Source organism: Ceratotherium simum, chromosome 2 (assembly GCF_057802395.1).
Source record: "Ceratotherium simum simum isolate JZ-2026a chromosome 2, ASM5780239v1, whole genome shotgun sequence".
Classification (NCBI taxonomy): Eukaryota; Metazoa; Chordata; class Mammalia; order Perissodactyla; family Rhinocerotidae; genus Ceratotherium; species Ceratotherium simum.
The window spans coordinates 46,931,534-46,949,795 of record NC_141901.1 but is presented as its reverse complement, the minus strand read 5'-3'; the positions used below and the strand labels follow the sequence as shown (position 1 = coordinate 46,949,795).

Here is an 18,262-nt window from a genome sequence, read left to right as displayed (position 1 = left end):
GATGAGGAAACTGGCTCAGAAAAGTGATATGACTTGTGCAAGATCACATGCAATTGGTGATGAAGCTAAAGCAAGGAAAGATACTGACATTTAATGATCATATACTTACTGTATGTCAGACACTAAAGAGTGTACTTTAGAGCATCCTCTTATTTAATAATTACAATCACTAACTAGATTTTATCATTTTACAGATAAGGAAATTGACACTCAGAGAGCTAGATAAATTGCGCAAAATTAAATAGCTAGGAGATGGCAAAGAGGGGTTCAGACATAGGTCTCCTGGTTCCCAATATTTTGATTTTTTCATTATACCACATTGTTGGGTAATTTTCTGATTTCACCTATTCTAAGTGGGGGGAGGGAGTAAGAAAGAGTAGAATGGGCTGCTCCCTTACCTCTCATTGGAGTAAGGAAGAGTTAGAATATATGCAGAAAATCAGCAAACTGAGAGGTCCAGGGGGCAGATCAAGGCAGGTACCCTTGTTCATAGAATCTGTCATGTTGGGTTCCTCTGACTACTCTTAAACACACACACACACACACACACACACACACACACACACACACTAGACACCCTTTGCCAGTTGGGTTCCTCTGATTACTCTTACACACACACACACACACACACACACCCACCCACACTACACACCCTTTGTCAGTTGACCATCATGCCATTTTGACCTAAGTGAGGTTATATTAACTACTGCTCTCTCGTTCCGTCTCTCTAAATCTGTCTCTCTCCACCCTATAGTGGTTCAGAAATCAAGGATGGGGAAATAGAAGCCAGAAGTAGAAGAAAATGAATGAAATGCACCTGTGAGATGAAAGTTACACTCGCAAGGAAAAACTATGAGTGGTCAAGAAATAGGAAGCTTGGAGGGACAGTTAATCTACTGGGATATATCTGCCAACAGTGGAGGGAGGGACTCTTTGTAGGAATCACAAGTTAAAGAATTTGAGGATGGACATAGGAGAGACTGGGGAAAATGAAAGCCTGTCAAATGCCTTAAAACTCTCAGGACACAAGACACTTGCCTTTTCTTCTACAACCGCAGTTGGTCAGTTGGTCTCCTGGAAAGAAGGTGGCTGGAACATCTAAGTATGCCCTAGACCATTATAGCTATAGTTAGCGTCACCCTTCCTCCCCATTCCTTGTACCCGACACCCCCCAGACAGAAGTGACAAAACAGAGACTTCTGAACACATTTATTTGATATGTCAAGTGGAGAGAGGAGTGATTTAGGATTACTCCCCACTTCTACCTGTGGGGGTGTTCATAAGCTCAAACAGACAGAAGGGCAGCTTAGAGCCCATGACCCACCCCCTGGGAAAGTGAGACAACCTGTTGTACTGGTTGCAGGGGAGCAGGGTGGGAATAAAAAGCAGGAAGTTGAGAAGTAAAGCAGAGAGCAGGAAGGCCAACAGCAGAACTGAGGCTGGAGATTGCTGCAGGAAACCCCCATGGAGAGTGAAGAATATATCCTGAAAAGTAGTTAGGACTGGAAGCAGGGTGTGAACAAGGAGCCGGCCTGGAGAGAGAACCAAGACCTGCAAAACCTGCAGAATATCTGGAATATTCACAAAAAGGATAGAGTGTGCAAAATCATGAGCGGACTGTGTTGCAGGGCATACATAGAAAGCAAGGGTTTGCTTCTGTAGGAGGGCAAAGAGATTGGAAACTACCCATAAGTAGGGGCTCCCTACTGCTTCTGAACAAACGCAAGAGAGTTTGGGACTCATGTGGGGTCCTAGCACAAGTGGTCCTGTGTATGCCATGCCTGTGGGTACACAAGTAATTCCCATACGCGTGTGAAGTGACCAGGGCATGAATGCATGTGTCTATATGCCCAGTAAATAGAGTACTTACTCTTCCCTGTGAATAAAAGTACTGTGCTTGTGGACACGTTTACCCATGTGTGCGTGCACCGTGCCCATGAGCACATGCAAGAGATCCCTATGTCCGTGGTGTGTGTGTGAGCCAGTTCTCCCACCTGTCCCATCAACGTCCTGATCCCCACTCTCCTTGGCTCGTCTCACTCCTCTCAGCGCCCAGGCTCCCCTGACCCGCCTAGACTCTGGAAGCCCCCTAGCAGTCGGATCTGCTCAGTCTGCATGGAGTGGCGCCTCACCAACTTGCGCTTGGTCCTGGGAGAGCCTGGCGCCCCCGCCTGGGGAGGAGCGGGCAGCGAAGGCGCCCGACTTCCAGGTTGGGGGCGAATGTCGGGGATGGGAGGATGGGGGCTGACGTTGAGCGGGGGCAGGAAACCAGGCCGCGTTTGCGCGATGTGGTCCAGGAGCAGCGTACCCGAGCCCCTCCGCTCCAGCAACCCAGGACTCCGCCTCCGCCCGCTCAGCGGAGATACAGACCCAGGCAGACTCTCCTGGGACTGGCGCGGGGAGGGAACCGAGCCGGCTGGAGGGAAGGTCAGCGGGGAGGCGCTGTATCGGCGGCGCTCCAGGGACAGGCGGCTGCATTCTGGCGAGTCAGGGCAAAGATTTCCGGGGGTATCGAGCTCCACCGGCTCCATGCGGCTCAGTTTCTGCCTCAGCCCTGAAGGGGGACCAGACTCCTGAGCTTCTGGCGCGGTGTTTCGGCGAGACAGGGGACCCCCGCCCGTCACTTTCTCCGCCCACGGGGGCGGGTCCTCCGGACCTTCCGTGCTGTGACGTCTGGAAAGACGCGGTCGGCTGGTCAGGGTCAGGCCGTTGAATTCGGCGGTCAGGCGCTCAATCCCCGGCCTCCCTTCCGAGGGCGGGACCGGTTGAGGAGGGGCCACTAGGCCCCAGGGCTCGGAGTTTAGCCTTTTGAGTGGTTTTGGAGGGTGACGGGGTGGTTTGGGGAGCGGCTCAGAAGGGGAGGGATCATCGGGGGGCTTAGGAAGAGGGAATTCAAATACGTCCCGCTTCTCCTCTTCTTCCTGGGCGCGAGGGGATAACAATCTCCGTCCTCCTCCTCCTGCAGTCTGCAGTTGGATTTCCGAAGGCGACGTGCAGACCCCCGGGCTAGAAGGAACGGGAGCATGGCCCTCCACCCCCGGGGAAGGTGGGGAATTGAGATACTGCCGGGTCTTCTTGGTACCCGAGGGCGAGGTGTCGGTGGTGATGATGATGACCTCCGTGCCCTTGGCCTTACAGGCGTCCAGCAGCGTGGCAAGGGTCTCGCGGTCCCCGCGGTCCAGAGCGTGGACAAGCGCCGAGGCACCCGCGTGATCTCGGACTGAAGGGTCTGCGCCGTGGGCAAGGAGCAGCGAGGCCACGGCGGCGCCCCCACCCCCGGCGCAAGCGTGCATGAGCGCTGTGCGCCCTAGGCGGTCTGCGATGTTGGGGTCGGCGCCTTGCTCCAGGAGGTAGCGTACCATGCGCGCCTTGTTCTGGGGGTCGTCGTAACGGGCCCGACAGGCCGCCATTAGCGCAGTCTCACCCTGGGCATCACCCTCATTCACGTAGGCGCCCCCCTCCAGAAGCAAACGGGCCAAGCGTAGCTTACCCTGACCCACGGCCCGAAGAAGAGCGTGGCCCTCGGTGTGCAGCATAGCTGCAGCTGGGGCGAAAGCACCGATGGAGCCGGGCCTGGGACCTGGCGAGAATGACTAGGGGCGTGGGGATGGTGGCTGGCAGAGGCCTGAGGGCTCAGTGGCGAAGCCAATCCCTGCGAGAAAGAGAGAGATCTTATTGACGGATTCAGGCAGGGAAACTGAGGCACCGATGGAAGGACCCGGCGTGGGGCGGGGAGATCTCCACGGCACCGCGCACAGTCCTTCCTCTAATTCATGCCTTTGAGCCGCCCCTTCCCCCCAGCGCATGCCTGAGGAGGTGGGAAGGGTGCACCCGCATTGAAGGACGAGCGCGCGTGCAAATGCGTACGTGCACGCGCAAGGATATCCGCACCCTCACCCTCACCCCAGGGCTTATCAGACCTTTCCAGCATCCCCCTTTTCTTATCCGCACTTGGAATCCCCCTTTTTAGGATGCTGAAAGCCACCCACCCACCCACATGCACCCATACATTCACACACATATTCCCATTCCTAACCTCTTTTAGGTTGCCACAGCCCCACAAATTGAATGGGGGGGAGGGAAGTAGCTTGCGTTTGGGACCTAAAACGGGTGGCGGGAGAATTGGGGGTTTCTTTTGCCTCTGCTATGTTCCCCATCACTCCTTGCTCTTTCCCCTCCCAGGCTGTGCGCCCAAATAGATACCTGAATGTCCGCAGAATCTCCGCCGGGCCAGGGCTAAGGCCAGGGCCACGGGGCAGCCGGGGTGGCGGAGCCTGGTTCTCGGGGGTCCACATGGCGTGGGGGGGGGCACCCGGATTCCCTTGGTGTCAGTATCTGCGCCCGGGCACCGGATTTTGGTCCCTCCTCCCGGTGCGCCCCGGGCACAGCGCCGGCTCCGGAGGAGAGAAGCTGGGGGGGGGGGCGGGGAGGGCGGAGCTCTGCCTTGCTATTTATAGACTAGTCTCTGCGGGTGGGGGCGTCGGGCACCAAACTGTTACCCCACCCATGCACACATAAACCCTCAAAACCTAGGGGCTCCAATCCTGACTTCCCTTGCTTAGCCGACCTCCCCTCAGCCCCAACAAACGTAAGTGTTCCTTAGGAGACTCCTCCGACACCCAGACTGGGACCATCCCAATTCTTCGTTGAGCTCCTGCAGATCCCTATTCTCCGCGCTTGGTGTGTTTATGCGCGCCTGTGCGCCAGATCTGACCTGCCACACACGGCACATGGCACACTGTGCAGAGTGTTGGAGAGAGGCAATTGGGTTCCACAGCCGGAGTCCATACCGTGCAGAGAGAGGCAAAAGGTCTGGCTGCCTTCTCGTAGTTCAAATGTCAGGGAGAGCTGGAATCAGACACAAAGATACATCCTCACTCCACCTCCCCCCCAAATGGAACGCATAGCATAGATAAATTTGGACTTCAGCTCCCTTGTACACATAAGTTTGAGGAGGGTGGTTATCTGGGGTCATTTTTTGATACAGCAAGAGGCATTCCCTTATGCCTCCTCCCCATATTCTTGGGCGGAAGGAGGGAGATAGAAAAGGGGCAGAGAGAAGAGGAAACCTTGTTACAAACATATCCTCTCTCATTGTATCTTTTTACTCTCAGTCTTGCTTAGACTCATCATTTTTCCACTTTGCTTGAAGGTCTCTGTCTGAACTGCTCCTTAAGTCTTCTCTCTCCCTATCTGTCGTAATGGGTCTCTCTCACTGTCTGTCTCTGCCTCTCCTTGCCACCTGCCCTGTCTCCATAGTTACCATAGCTTCCATCTGCATATTTTAGGAATGAGTTTGTATCCAGCTGGAAGGCATCAGGGGAAGGAGGATGAGGAAAAAATCCTAAGGATTTGGAAAACTCACCTGAGATAATTCAGAGGCTGGAGGTCACCAGACACAAGATACTAAAAATAATGTTCCTGGAGAAGGAGAGAAAGAGAACTATTTGCAGGGCTTGATTTTTTTTTACTAGCTACCATTTATTGGACACCAACAATATGCCACGTACTTTACATACATTGTCTCCAATCCTCAAAACAAAGCCATAAAGAAGGAATTATCTTCTTGTTATAGAGGAAGAAACAGACTTAGTAAAGTTAAGCAAGTTTTCCAAAGCCTCTCAGCTGTGTTTCTGTCCTATTCTAAAGACTGGGCACCTACAGCTTTCCAAGTCCAGAAGCTTCACTCCCGGGGCCATTTTCCCTGACATCTGGGATATGCTTCTTGACTAACTCCTAGATTTTATCTCCATTCTGAACTTTTTCCCTGTTTCTGTTTTTTGTGAAAATTGGACTCCTCCCACTGCGCCCCCCCTTGCCAAGGGCTAGGATGAGCTGAAAGGCAGTGGAAAACGCGGGAAACACTGGGATCCTTCCCTGCCTCCCCAAATCTGGTTCTCTGATTCCTAATCCTTCCTTCTCCAAATCCTCTTCCCATCTTCTCACAGAAATGGCAGCAACCCAGATAAAATTTTTTTTTTGAAAAGAAATATTTATTGGTGGTGCTGGAGGGAAGCAATGTAGGATTGAAGGGAAAATTGGAGTAATGGAGGAGAGGTCAAGCTGTGAAGCCTGAGTCACAAAACGACTCATCCCTAAGGAACAGGTTTCATAAGAGTTCATTTCTCTGTGGGGGCTCCCTCAGCAGAGACGCTCGGTGAGATCTTAGTGTCAGGTTCCCTTTGTGAACTCTGGCTAGCCAGGGGCTCCTCCGTCTGAGATGAGGTCCGAAATAACTGTCCCCTGGTTGATTCAGTAACCCCGTCTCTCTCCGCGCCAGGGTCCCCAAGCTTGGGCTCCGGCTGACTCTCTCCCCCTCCCTGCTTCTCCTCCTCGCTTCAAGTGGGCGGACCTCCCTCCTCAGCTTCTTCTAGATTGGCCGGGAGAACTCACCAATGGGGAGCTCTGGGAGGCGGACCTAGAACGCCACCAGCGGGAGGAAGAAGAGCAAATTTCAAGTTGGCTGCGGCGTGGGCTCCGTGTGGGGGAGGGGCAGCAGGTAAGGCTCCGACCTGGTGGCTCTGACCTGGTTGGCTCCCACACTTCCCGAACTAGTTCATCAGGGCCAAGCTGTGAGATAGATAGACAAAGCTTTCTGGAAGCTTGTTGCGTCAGCCCCCTTCTGGTTCTAGGGAGCCTTTCTCCTCTGGGCTCCCATTGCTATATTGATTGTATACCAGAGAACCGTAGTTTTCTTTGGCGCATAGGAGAGAGATGAAAGTAGAAAGTGAGCAAGACTCACTCTTGTACCTCTGACTCTTTGCTGTGGCATCAGCTTCCTCCGAATATATTAACATTATTCCCCTAAGAGCCTGACAAACTCCTGTTGTCTATCAAGATTCAGCTGAAATGTTACCTCCTACCTGTAGCTTTCCTGGGCCACCTTTTTTAGCGGAATTCATTGTTCTCTAGTCTGACGATAGTATTTTATGCCTACCCTTATTAGAGCACTTAGTGCGCTTGCTCTCTTTAATGTTTCTATTCTTAGAATATAAGGTTTTGTAGGGCAGGTTCTGGTACTTAATACATAGTGCCCAATAAAGGTTAATTGAATGGCAGTGATTGGGGAGGTAGAATTTAAACTCCTAACGTAATTAGGGAACAATTACAGTAATAAAAAACAAAGTAAAATACAACACAGTATACAATTAAGATCCTTAAATTAGTGGTTCATCATAAAATTTCTCCCACAGTCCAGAGAAGGGAGAAAACTTGGAGGACTGGAATGGTGAGGGGAGGCTTTGTGAATAACAGGTCTCAAGTTTGGAAGAGCCCTTAGGAATCATGTATTCATTCATTCAACAAGTATTTGTTGAGCATCTGCTATATGCCAGACACAATGCTAGACAATGAGAATCATGGTGAATCCTCTACTCTAGACATGCATCCTTCCTCTGCTAAACCATGCTTAGTAAGCTGTTATCCAGCTTCTATTTAAACATCTTGAGTAAGAGGACTCCCTATCTCACTTTGCAGGTCATGCCATTTTTGGATATTTGTTCTTCAGTTAATATCCAACAAATATTCTAAACAAATACCTGGCTCAGTGAAATGCATTCCACACTTCCATTATAAAAGAGGGAGCACTGTCCTAGTGGCAGCATTCTTAAAAATAAAGAAAACCATCTCTTTGTTTTCTGATTATAGAAGTAATACATATTTATTCTAGAAAATTTGGAAACACATAAAGGTATAAATAAAAATGTCTATTATTTCATGATCATGATGTAGTGATAACCATTATGATAATATGTATCCTTTCAATTTCCTTTCTGCATGTATACCTATATATACATGTGTGTGTACATATATATATTACATAAATAGGACCATACAATAAATACAATTTTATGTGTTTCCCTCTACTTTATATTATATTGTGAACACTTTTCTGCCTTTAAATATTATTTAAAGTCATTTTTATGGTTACATAATAGTCTAAAATGGATATTTGAATTTTTTTAACCATTCATTTTTTGTTGGACCATTTGGGTTATTTCAGAATTTTTGCTACCATGGATAGCTATTTGATGAACATCCTTGTACTTATATCTCTGATTATATATCTGATGATTTCTTTAGGATAGATTTTTAAAGTAGGATTACTAAATTAAGGATATGAACATTTAAAAGGCTGTTGATTCAAGTGATCAGATTGTTCCCTGAAAGATTGTGTTTATAGTCCTTCCAGTGAGGTATGAGAGACTCATGACAGCCTGATTATTATTTAAATCTTTGTCAATTTGATAGGTAAAGGGTGGTTTTATTGGCCACTTTTTTGTCAATTGCCTATTCATGTCCTTTGCACATTTATTCTCTTAGGATGATTTTTTTTCATTTGGATTTCCATGAGTTCTAATACAATAAAAGTGTTAACTTCTTGCCTTATTTATTACAAATATAGGAAACTCTAAACATTACTGTGCTCCAGGCCTCAGTCCCTGGATCTCTTCTTTTCTCTGTTCCCATTCAATCCTTTAGGGATCTCACCCAGTCTCATGGCTTGACATATTTGTGTACTGATAACTCCACTGGAATGTAAGCTCCCATCAAACTCCATGGATGCAGTTTTTTGTCCACAATGAGTTTTGCTCACTACTATATTCCTAGCACTGAGAACAGTGCCTGGCATATAGTAAGCACTCAGTAAATATTTGATGAATTAATTAAGATGGTTTTATTATTATTATTCCCATTTTACAGATGAGGAAACAGATTTAGAGATGTTAAATAAATTGCTGAAGGTTGTGTAGCTAAGAAATGACAGAACTGGGGTTCAAATCCATGTTCTTAACCACTACATGTACTGCCTTCCTTAAATTTGATGTAATTGTTTTTCTGTATGTTTTGTTGAAACCTGTTCTTAGTAACTTCTACTACAATACGTAGTTATGTGTAATTGGGAATGAGTATAGTGTATATAAGATGTGTTTTGGGGGAAGGATAGTGCAGGGTGAACACTAGGAAGGGTTGATGTTAAGGAGGAGCAGTTTGGGACCAGATTATGGGAGACCTTAAATATCTTCACGAATGTAGACTCAATCTCAATCTTAAATAGATGAGACTCATTGTAGATTCCTCAGCTGAGTGGGGTAGAGATGGATGGTTTAGTTTCCCAACCACCAGTTTATTGTCTGAATTAAATAAAATTTTGTCGTCTTCTTGCCCCACGTCCTTGGGGGTCACTTGGTTAGTATCAGAAATGGAGTTAGATTTGTCTAACCTCAAAGCTCATGGCCTTTTCTTGACTGCTCACTGCTTTGCAATCAAAACAGCTCCCATCTCCTGCTAGAACTATATCTCTCATGGCCTTTTCTTGACTGCTCACTGCTTTGCAATCAAAACAGCTCCCATCTCCTGCTAGAACTATATCTGTCAAGTGGAAAGGTACCTAAGCCAGCTAGTTAGGTTAAAGTGTCCTTTCCCTTGAAAGGGTCTGAAGACATGGTGACAAATTCTTAAATCTTCTTTAGTGTCCATGAGACATCCCCTCTCCCCTAATATCTTCTTTCAATCAGATCACAATTTAATCTATTAACCAACAGCTGTTTTTCCTCACATTTTTCATGGCAGTTGGCCTTGAAACTTTCTAAATTCCTCAGACACACATTTTTCCACCCCCTCCTTCCTGCTACATGTTATTAATCTCATCTACTATTCTGTTACTGTATTGTTAAATTTTTAAATGAATATTTTTCTCTTATTACAAAACCGGTACCTATTCAGCATAGGAAAAAACCTTAAAATACACAAAATTTTAAAATTTAAAATAACAAAAAACAAAAACAAAAACACATCACCCCAAATTAACCAATATTAATTTTTGGTTCATTTCAAGAACAACTTTTCTATTGATATGTGTGTATGTGTTTGACAAAATAGATTACGTTATACATATTTTTAAATCTTTATTTCACCAACTAATCTTTTGTGGAATATACTTCACTGAGCCATATATTTCTTGTTTAGAGTATTTGTTGGATATTGATTGAAAAACAAATATCCAAAAATGGAAAAGCAAAGTGAGATAGGGAGTCCCCTTACTAAAGATGTTTAAATAGAAGCTGGATAACAATTTACTAAACATGGTTTAGCAGAGGAAAGATGCATCTAGAGTGGAGGATTCACCATGATCCCCATTGTCTAGCATTGTCTGGCATATGGTAGATGCTCAATAAATATTTGTTGAATGAATGAATACATGATTTCTAAGGGCTCTTGCAAACTTGAGACCTGTGATTCACAAAGCCTCCCCTCACCATTCCAGTCCTTCTAGCTTTCTCCCTTCTCCTGACTGTGGGAGCACTTATATTATGAAACACTAATTTAAGAAATCTTAATTAAATTGTCTGCATTGTCTCTTATTGTTCCCTAACTTGTTGTTAGTATGTACCTTTAACATGATTTGATGAAAATGGCACTTTACCTCTGTGATCGTCCTCCCCCAAACCCATAACCCAAATCTAATCAAAATAAAAACAGCATACAAATTCCAACAGAGGAGCATCATCAAAAATAAGAAACTGTGAATTTTGAATTGCTACTCAAGTTTCTTTTTTTATTATTGTTAATAGATTTTATTTTTAAAGACAGTTTTAGATTTACAGAAAAACTGAGCAGATAGTACTAAAAGTTTCCATATGCCCTGGCACACAGTTTCCCCTGTAATTAACATCATATATTAGTATGGTACATTTGTTACAATTAATGAACCCAACACTGATACATTATAATTATTTAAGGTCCATATTTGAATCAGATTTCCATAGTTTTACCTAATGCTCTTTTTCTTTTCCAAGATCCCATCCAGTATACCACATTACATTTAGTTGTCATGGCCCTGTTATGTATGTATAGACATATGTATACACACATATGTACATGTATGTATACACACAGAAATGAAATTGAAAGGATACATATTAAAATATTAATAATGATTGTTACTACATCATGGTCATGAAATAATAGGTATTTTTCTTTATACTTTTAAGTGTTTCCAAGTTTTCTAGAATAAATGTATATTACTTCTATAATCAGAAAACAAAAGGGGTGGTTTTATTTATTTTTAAGAATGCTGCCACTAGGACAGCTTTCCCTCTTTTCAAATGGATGTGTGGGCGCCGCCCTGGTGGCGCAAGCAGCTAAGTGCACGTGCTCTGCTGCGGCGGCCTGCGGTTTGGGGGCTCGGATCCCGGGTGCGCACTCCCAGGTGCGCACTGACGCACGGCTTGGCAAGCCATGCTGTGGTGGCGTCCCATAAAAAGTGGAGGAAGATGGGCATGGGAGATAGCCCACGGCCAGTCTTCCTCAGCAAAAAAGAGGAGGATTGGCAGATGTTAGCACAGGGCCGATCTTCCTCACAATAAATAAATAAATAAATAAAAATAAAATGGATGTGTGGACCTTCCTTGTTTTTGATGACCTTGACAGTTTTGAAGAGTACTGATCAGGTATGTTATAGGATGCTCCTCTGTTGAAATTTGTCTGATGTTTTTCTCCTGATTAGACTGGGGTTATGGGTTTGGGGGAGGAGGATCACAGAGGTAAAGTGCTATTTTCATTGTATCATATTAAGGATACATACAACAACATGATTTAATGTTGTTGATGTTGACTTTGGTTACCTGACTGCAGTAGTGTTTGTCCAGTTTCTCCACTGTGAAGTTATTCTCCCCTCTTTCCAAAACTGTATTGGACAAAATTTCCTATATACAACCCACACTTAGGGATTGGGGAGTTAACATTCCCCCTCTTTAGGGTGGAGTCTACATAATTTATTTGGAATTCTGCATAAGAGGTTTGTCTTTTCTCCCCATGTGTTAATTTAGTCAATCATTTATTTGTATCAGTATGGACTCATGGATATTTATTTTATACTTTGGGGTTATAATCCAATACTACTTTATTTATTTTATTGTTCATTGGGAGCTCTTTCAGTTGACTCTTATGCCCCTTTGACATAGCCCCCTCAATGTGTATGTGTTGTTTTTTTGGAGTATTTCCTTAGTTTCTGACATTACAAGATGCTTCAGGCTCATCTTGTATATTTCCTGCCCCAGTCCTAGAATCAGCCATTTCTCCAAGAAGCCCTGGTTCCCTTTATTGGAAAATGGTATTAGAAACTAAGATCTGGGTGCTAGTTGTGCTCCTTGGTACTGGGATATCATTTCTTTCAAGTTTCATGTTCATTTGGTGACTTTATCCCCCATTCTATCTGACTGGCCCCACAGGATGACAAGAGGCAGAGTTCAGTTCAGTAGCAGGAGGACTTTTGATTCATCACAGTTGACCACAGTGGAATGGGCTGCCTTGGGGGAGAATGGACAGCTTTTCTGTGGGAAAATGCCACCAGAAGCTGAATGGCTAACAACTTACAGACTGGCGTACTGCACTGGGAGGGCTTTTGGACTAGATGACTCTATGGGTCCTTCTAATTCTAAGATTCTTTGCTTCCAAGTGGTGTTTAAAAAGATCAATTGGCTTGTAATGGCTCTTCCCTCACTGCCCCCTACTTCCGCCCCCGCCAATTGACAATGAGACTGAAGACTCATTCCTGTGCCCCCACAGTGCCTGGCACACTACCTTTTTTTTTTTTTATAATTTTATTTATTTATTTTTCCCCCAAAGCCCCAGTAGATAGTTGTATGTCACAGCTGCACATCCTTCCAGCTGCTGCATGTGGGACGCGGCCCCAGCATGGCGGGACAAGCGGTGCATCGGTGCGTGCCCGGGATCCAAACCCGGGCCGCCAGCAGCGGAGCGCACGCACCTAACCGCTAAGCCACGGGGCCGGCCCTGCCACACTACCTTTTTAATGGGAGATGCTTAATAAGTGTTTTGCTGAAATGCATTGCATTGGATTGAATCGGGGCCTGGTTGGGTTTGGAAAGGGAGAGAAAGAATTCAAAGGTCATGTGTAGATATGCAGATGGTGATAAACATCCAGTTATTTCAGGGATGTAGGGAAATTTTATCCAAGAGTAGAATCACTTTCCCCTTTGTGCTACAGTTACACTATATTGCAATTATCTGTCCTGTTGGGACCACGTCTCATCCATGTTTTTATTTCCAGAAATACCCTGCCTGGCACTATGCTTTCACAGTCAAAATTTGTTGAATTACACTGGCTTTTCCCATCCCAGAGAGAAAAGATTAAGTGTCTTGTGCCTCCCTGGCTTCCTGTCCATTCTACTCTACTTCTTTTTCTCTTTTTGTCTTTATCAGGTTTTTCTCATTGGATCTCTGAATACCCAGGCCCCCTCCACCATGGCCAGCCGGGGTGGGGGCCAGGGTCGTGGCCGGGGCCAGTTGACCTTCAACATGGAGGCTGTGGGCATTGGGAAGGGGGATGCCTTGCCCCCACCTACCCTGCAGCCGTCTCCACTCTTCCCTGTGAGTGTCTGCCCTCCCTTCTTAAGACTCCCATGTGCCCCTGGCTGACTATATTTGATACTGGATTCCTCCTGGGCCATCATAAAACCATCCTCATCTTGCTCTTCCTGGTCTCCATACTCCCACCTCACATGGGATGTTTTGCAGGCAAGGAAGTGTCTACCCTTACTTCTCACACTCCCGGCTCCACCCCTTTCAAAATGCTGTATTGTTCCCCACATTTTCCTTTGGTCCTCTGCTCAGTGAGAGCATTGGATTGAATTGGGGGGAGAGGAGAGGCCCTCCCAGATTTGTACTCCAGCATTTTCTCCCTTAACTGACCACTGCTTCTGTCTTCTTAGCCATTGGAATTCCGCCCAGTGCCTCTGTCCTCAGGAGAAGAAGGGGAATATGTCCTGGCACTGAAGCAGGAGCTACGAGGGGCCATGAGGCAGCTCCCCTACTTTATCCGGCCAGCTGTCCCCAAGAGAGGTCAGTTGGAATGCTAGCATCATGTTCTGAGTGCCTTCCATGAGTAGTGCCCTATCCTCAGCACCACTGGGGGCCAGACAGTCCAGAAGAGGCACAGGAAACTCACTGTCTAACTGGGGAGATCATAATAATTACCCCTGCATTTGAAATGAGTTAGTATCCATGGTTTGTTTTGAGTCTCACAATAGTTTTGGGACAGTAGGAGGTTAAGTTTTAAGATAACCATTTCACAGATATAAATGAAGGGATGTATTAAAATTTTTAACAACCTGGATACTACAGACACCAACCAATCTAAAGATGGGCTGGTGCTGGGTCTCTGAGAAGCCCTGTTAATTAAAGTATTACCCCTTTCGTTAGTGGATCATGGAGAGGTCAGGGAGACCAGGAGGGGCTGGAGAAGGGGGTACACTTGGGAGGCTGGGAATAGTAGATATTTACCAACTGCTGTGGGAGTACAGTATTTCAGTATATTGACAACCGGTGCTTTCCTACTGAAGCTGAAGTTCAGAGAGATGAAAGACTTGCCTAAGTTAGCCCCATTAACAAGGAGTAAAGGGAAGACTGAAACCTGGTTTCTTGCTCTCTAATATACTTCCCACTATACCACTGTAGCCATGCCTTTGTGTTAAGAGAGAGAACAAAAACATTGTAATCTTGGGTGGCAAAGGGACAGGTTAGAAGAGTGTTGAAGGTTCTCACTGAAGCTGACCTCTTGGGCTCTGAGTTTGGGGTGAGAGAACAGACAATTCCTGAGTATTGAGAGGGCTGGGCCCTCAGGAACAACCCTCTTCTGGGGCTCTGAAAGGATAAAACTTTGACCCTTGACCTCTGACCCCTCAGATGTGGAACGTTACTCAGACAAATATCAGATGTCAGGGCCGATTGACAGTGCCATCGATTGGAACCCTGGTAGGTGATGGGCTCTTTCATTGATTGCCCTTCTTTCAAATGCTTGAGATGCCTCAAGCCCCAAGCCACCACCTCATCCACCCTCCTCTGTCTCCCTCTCCACCCTATTCAGAATTTACAAACTGGGCTCGAGCCTTAGATGTGCTCCAAAACACTTTCAGACTCTACCTAAAAACCTATTAAATAGCCCCCACTCCCCTGGAGACATCCAAGCCACAGTTTTGGTCCAAGCAACTTTGACCTAACCCCTTCCTTCCTCACCCTTGACCTGACCCTCATCTCTTCTTTAAAACCAGTCATCAACCATAGGAGACCCCAGGCAGGGTCTTACCGACTTTTATGTTCCCACTATTCCCAGATTGGCGACGTCTACCCCGGGAGCTAAAGATCCGAGTGCGGAAGCTACAGAAGGAGCGTGAGTGTGTCTGGAAGAAAGAGGGAGAAGAGAGATTTTCTTCAACAGTTCCAGGGCCAAGGCAGCTAGAGGGCCAAGGCAGCTGGTGGTCTTGCCTGCCCTCCCAATTCCTACACAATCCACCAGTATTGTTGCCAGATGCCATAGTGGCCACATGAGGGCAGCAGAGTAACATGGTCTTTGCAGGAGGGTGGGGTAGAAAGCTAACAAAGTTTGCTCCCTCATGGTTCACCTTTTGATCCCCTCACCAGGGACCACCATTCTACTCCCTAAAAGGCCCCCTAAGACCACAGAAGATAAGGAGGAAACAATACAGAAACTAGAGGTAAGGAGGAAATGTGAATAGAGACCACCTGGGCCCAGATCCATTCCCTCCCCTTTGGCCCATGTGTCCCTCAGTTTTTCCCTTCTGTGAGCTGAGTCTGAGCTTTTCTTCCCATTCATCTTCACATAAGACCCTGGAGAAGAAAGAGGAAGAAGTGACTTCAGAAGAAGATGAAGAGAAAGAAGAAGAAGAAGAGAAGGAAGAGGAAGAGGAGGAGGAGTATGATGAAGAAGAACATGAAGAGGTGAAGGGGACCTCTTTCCACACTCAGTCCCCCTCTCTTCCCCTCATAAGTTCTGGGGATATCAACTCTGTCCACTAGGGATGTTCTCTTCAGAGGGTTGGAGGGCCAAAGGAGATAGTGCCCTCAAAGGATAGTGCCCTCCCCTTTATCTGTCCCTAGGCTCTTCTCAAGAGGGAACTACAGCTGAAAGGGACTTTCCAGGCCTGAAACAGTGTGATTGGGAGGGAAGGGGCCTGAGACACAGGGCAGAAGGAGAATGCTGAAAGCATGTCTGACTTTTATTTCTTTTTTTCTATTTCAGGAAACTGATTACATCATGTCATATTTTGACAATGGAGAGGATTTTGGGGGTGACAGTGATGACAATATGGATGAGGCTATATACTGAAGAAGGACCCTAAACAACACCTTGGACCTCCATATCTTTCTTTCTTTCTTTCTTTTCAAGATGAGTGTCTCTAAGTGCCACCAAAGAGGCTCTCGACTTTTTATTTTTTTATTTTTTAGGAAGATTGGCCCTGAGCTTAACATCTCTTGCCAATCTTCCTCTTTTTTTTTTTTTTGTTTCCCTTTTTTCTCCCCTTTTTTTATCCCCAGTACATAGTTGTATATCCTAGTTGTAGGTCCTTCTAGCTCTTCTGTGTGGGAAGCTGCCTCAGCATGGCTTGATGAGCGGTGCGTAGGTCTGCGCACAGGATCTGAAATGGTGAACCCCAGGCTGCCGAAGCGGAGTGTGCAAACTTAACTGCTACACCACCAGGCCGGCCCTCCATATCTCTCTTGATTTAGGATACAGAGAGTAACTGTTCCTATTATTTGGTTTTGTGGACAAACAAATCCTTTGCTCAGAGTCCAGATAATCTGTTTGGTCCCTGGAGATAGGAATGGAGAATGACGACAGATAGCTCTCTTTTCTACCCTTCCCCTCCATCTACCCTTGTATCACCTCTGATATCTTGGGGAAAGGGAAAAGGACCAATGTCTTAATTGTATGAAAAGGAGAAAGGAGGGTCAAAAGAAGAACTGGAGTTGTTAGAGCTGAGACAGTGCACACATACCCCTACCCATTTTTTATAGTTCTTTGTGGAGATAATTGGGAGTAGGAGCAGGTAGAAGGAATAAAGCCAGTTTTATATTTTTAAATAAAATGTTTTTATCTGTCTGTCTGTCCAGAGTGAGGCATGGTGGGAGAGGGCTGAAGGAATGAAGGGGATGTCTAGCTGAGCCATTCTTCTTCCTTACTCGTCAGAGCCCAGTGTGATACACTGGGGGTTACAGCCTTCCTGTCCTTTGCCCCTTCCCTCCCACCCCCCTGGTAGGACATATACTCCTAATCTAGCCCTGCCAAGGAACATTCAGGAACTCGTCTGCGTGGCTGTGGCTGCGCAGAGTGAGTAGTAGGGAAGAATAGCCCAGACCCTGAAGACCAGCTGGCTTCTGAGCCTCTGGTCCTCAGGCCACAGGGACATGATTGTTCACATGTGCTCACAGGGGCATAGGCCCTCTCTTTCCCACGCTTGACCTTGATCTTGTCCTTGTTTACAAGGAATGATTACAGCTATTTTTATGGGGAGAGTCAAGAAAGCCAGGTGTGGAGAGGGAGTAGGGAGGAGCTGCTGATTCTTCTTCAGCCCACTCACTGTCTTCCAGTCCCTGGAGACCCCACTTTAAGAGGTATCTCTGTGCAGAGGGAGCCCCCTAAATATCCTGTTCTTCACTTCCAGAAGTGGCTGTTGGCTGAATTGCAGTTTCTCTTTTGGTTCTTCCTTCATGGAATTTAGCTTTTCTCACACCCTTCTTGGGGAGGGTGGGTAGGCGGTATTGCTTTACAGGAAGTAAGGAGGGCGGGGAGGAAGGGAGTGACTTTGGGGACACTCAGCTCTGAGAGACTGAGAGACGCTCACCCACACAGCTCTCCCTTGGGTGAGGTCACTTCCCTAGGCTCTGATTGGCTTCTGAGGAAGCCCTGGATGAGCTGATTGGTTCCAGCCACTTGACATGCAACAGTCACGGGCGAGCTGCGTGTCCAGAATAGGGACTGAATAAGGAGGCAGCCACAGATAGCTGGGATGCTGTCATAGCAACCCTACTAAACATTTGAAAGCCATAAAGATGGGATGCAGGAGAACCTTCAGGAAATTCCCCAACCATATTCAGGCAGGCAGACTGAATTCCCTACAGCATCAAGTGATAGAGACTGACAATCTAATGTTAGACATTTCTGACCCCATTGTAAAGAATGAATAAGGGCTGTGACTCCACTGAGGGAAAGCACCTTAAAAGCCTGGTTTGGGTACAGTAGTAGGTGTTAAGGTAGAAGGAGCTAAGTGGACAGAGAAGGAAGCAGAAATAGAAACAATATTCCAGAGTTATTGAACAATTTGTGAGTGACGATTAGTGTGTTTCCTTTTCTAGCTCTCTGAGGTGTTGTATGAGTAGAGTGGGGGGAGGCGCCAGGGGACCTGTCACTGGGGTTTCCCATAGTCACACTTTAGCCTGT

The 18,262-nt window shown here is 46.4% G+C and overlaps 2 protein-coding genes across 3 annotated transcripts; one reads left to right on the top strand and one right to left on the bottom strand.

Moving 5' to 3' along the window:
* Positions 1 to 1,194: 1,194 nt before the first annotated feature.
* ANKRD34A (ankyrin repeat domain 34A) lies at positions 1,195 to 4,394 on the bottom strand. The gene is made up of 2 exons (XM_014779932.2): positions 4,204 to 4,394; positions 1,195 to 3,652 (listed from the first exon to the last, which is right to left on the bottom strand). The coding sequence occupies exon 2, from the start codon at positions 3,534 to 3,536 to the stop codon at positions 2,046 to 2,048; it is 1,491 nt and encodes a 496-aa protein (XP_014635418.1). The 5' UTR covers positions 3,537 to 3,652; positions 4,204 to 4,394; the 3' UTR covers positions 1,195 to 2,045.
* POLR3GL (RNA polymerase III subunit GL) lies at positions 2,903 to 16,924 on the top strand. Of its 2 annotated transcripts, none has more exons than XM_087444231.1 (10): positions 2,903 to 3,046; positions 3,139 to 3,350; positions 6,344 to 6,499; positions 13,228 to 13,395; positions 13,737 to 13,866; positions 14,710 to 14,778; positions 15,137 to 15,193; positions 15,445 to 15,518; positions 15,649 to 15,762; positions 16,064 to 16,924. In XM_087444231.1, the coding sequence occupies exons 4-10, from the start codon at positions 13,270 to 13,272 to the stop codon at positions 16,148 to 16,150; spliced, it is 657 nt and encodes a 218-aa protein (XP_087300357.1). In that variant the 5' UTR covers positions 2,903 to 3,046; positions 3,139 to 3,350; positions 6,344 to 6,499; positions 13,228 to 13,269; the 3' UTR covers positions 16,151 to 16,924. The 2 variants fall into 2 exon arrangements, with proteins under 2 accessions (XP_087300357.1, XP_087300352.1); XM_087444226.1 differs by having other exon boundaries at positions 6,281 to 6,499.
* Positions 16,925 to 18,262: the final 1,338 nt, after the last annotated feature.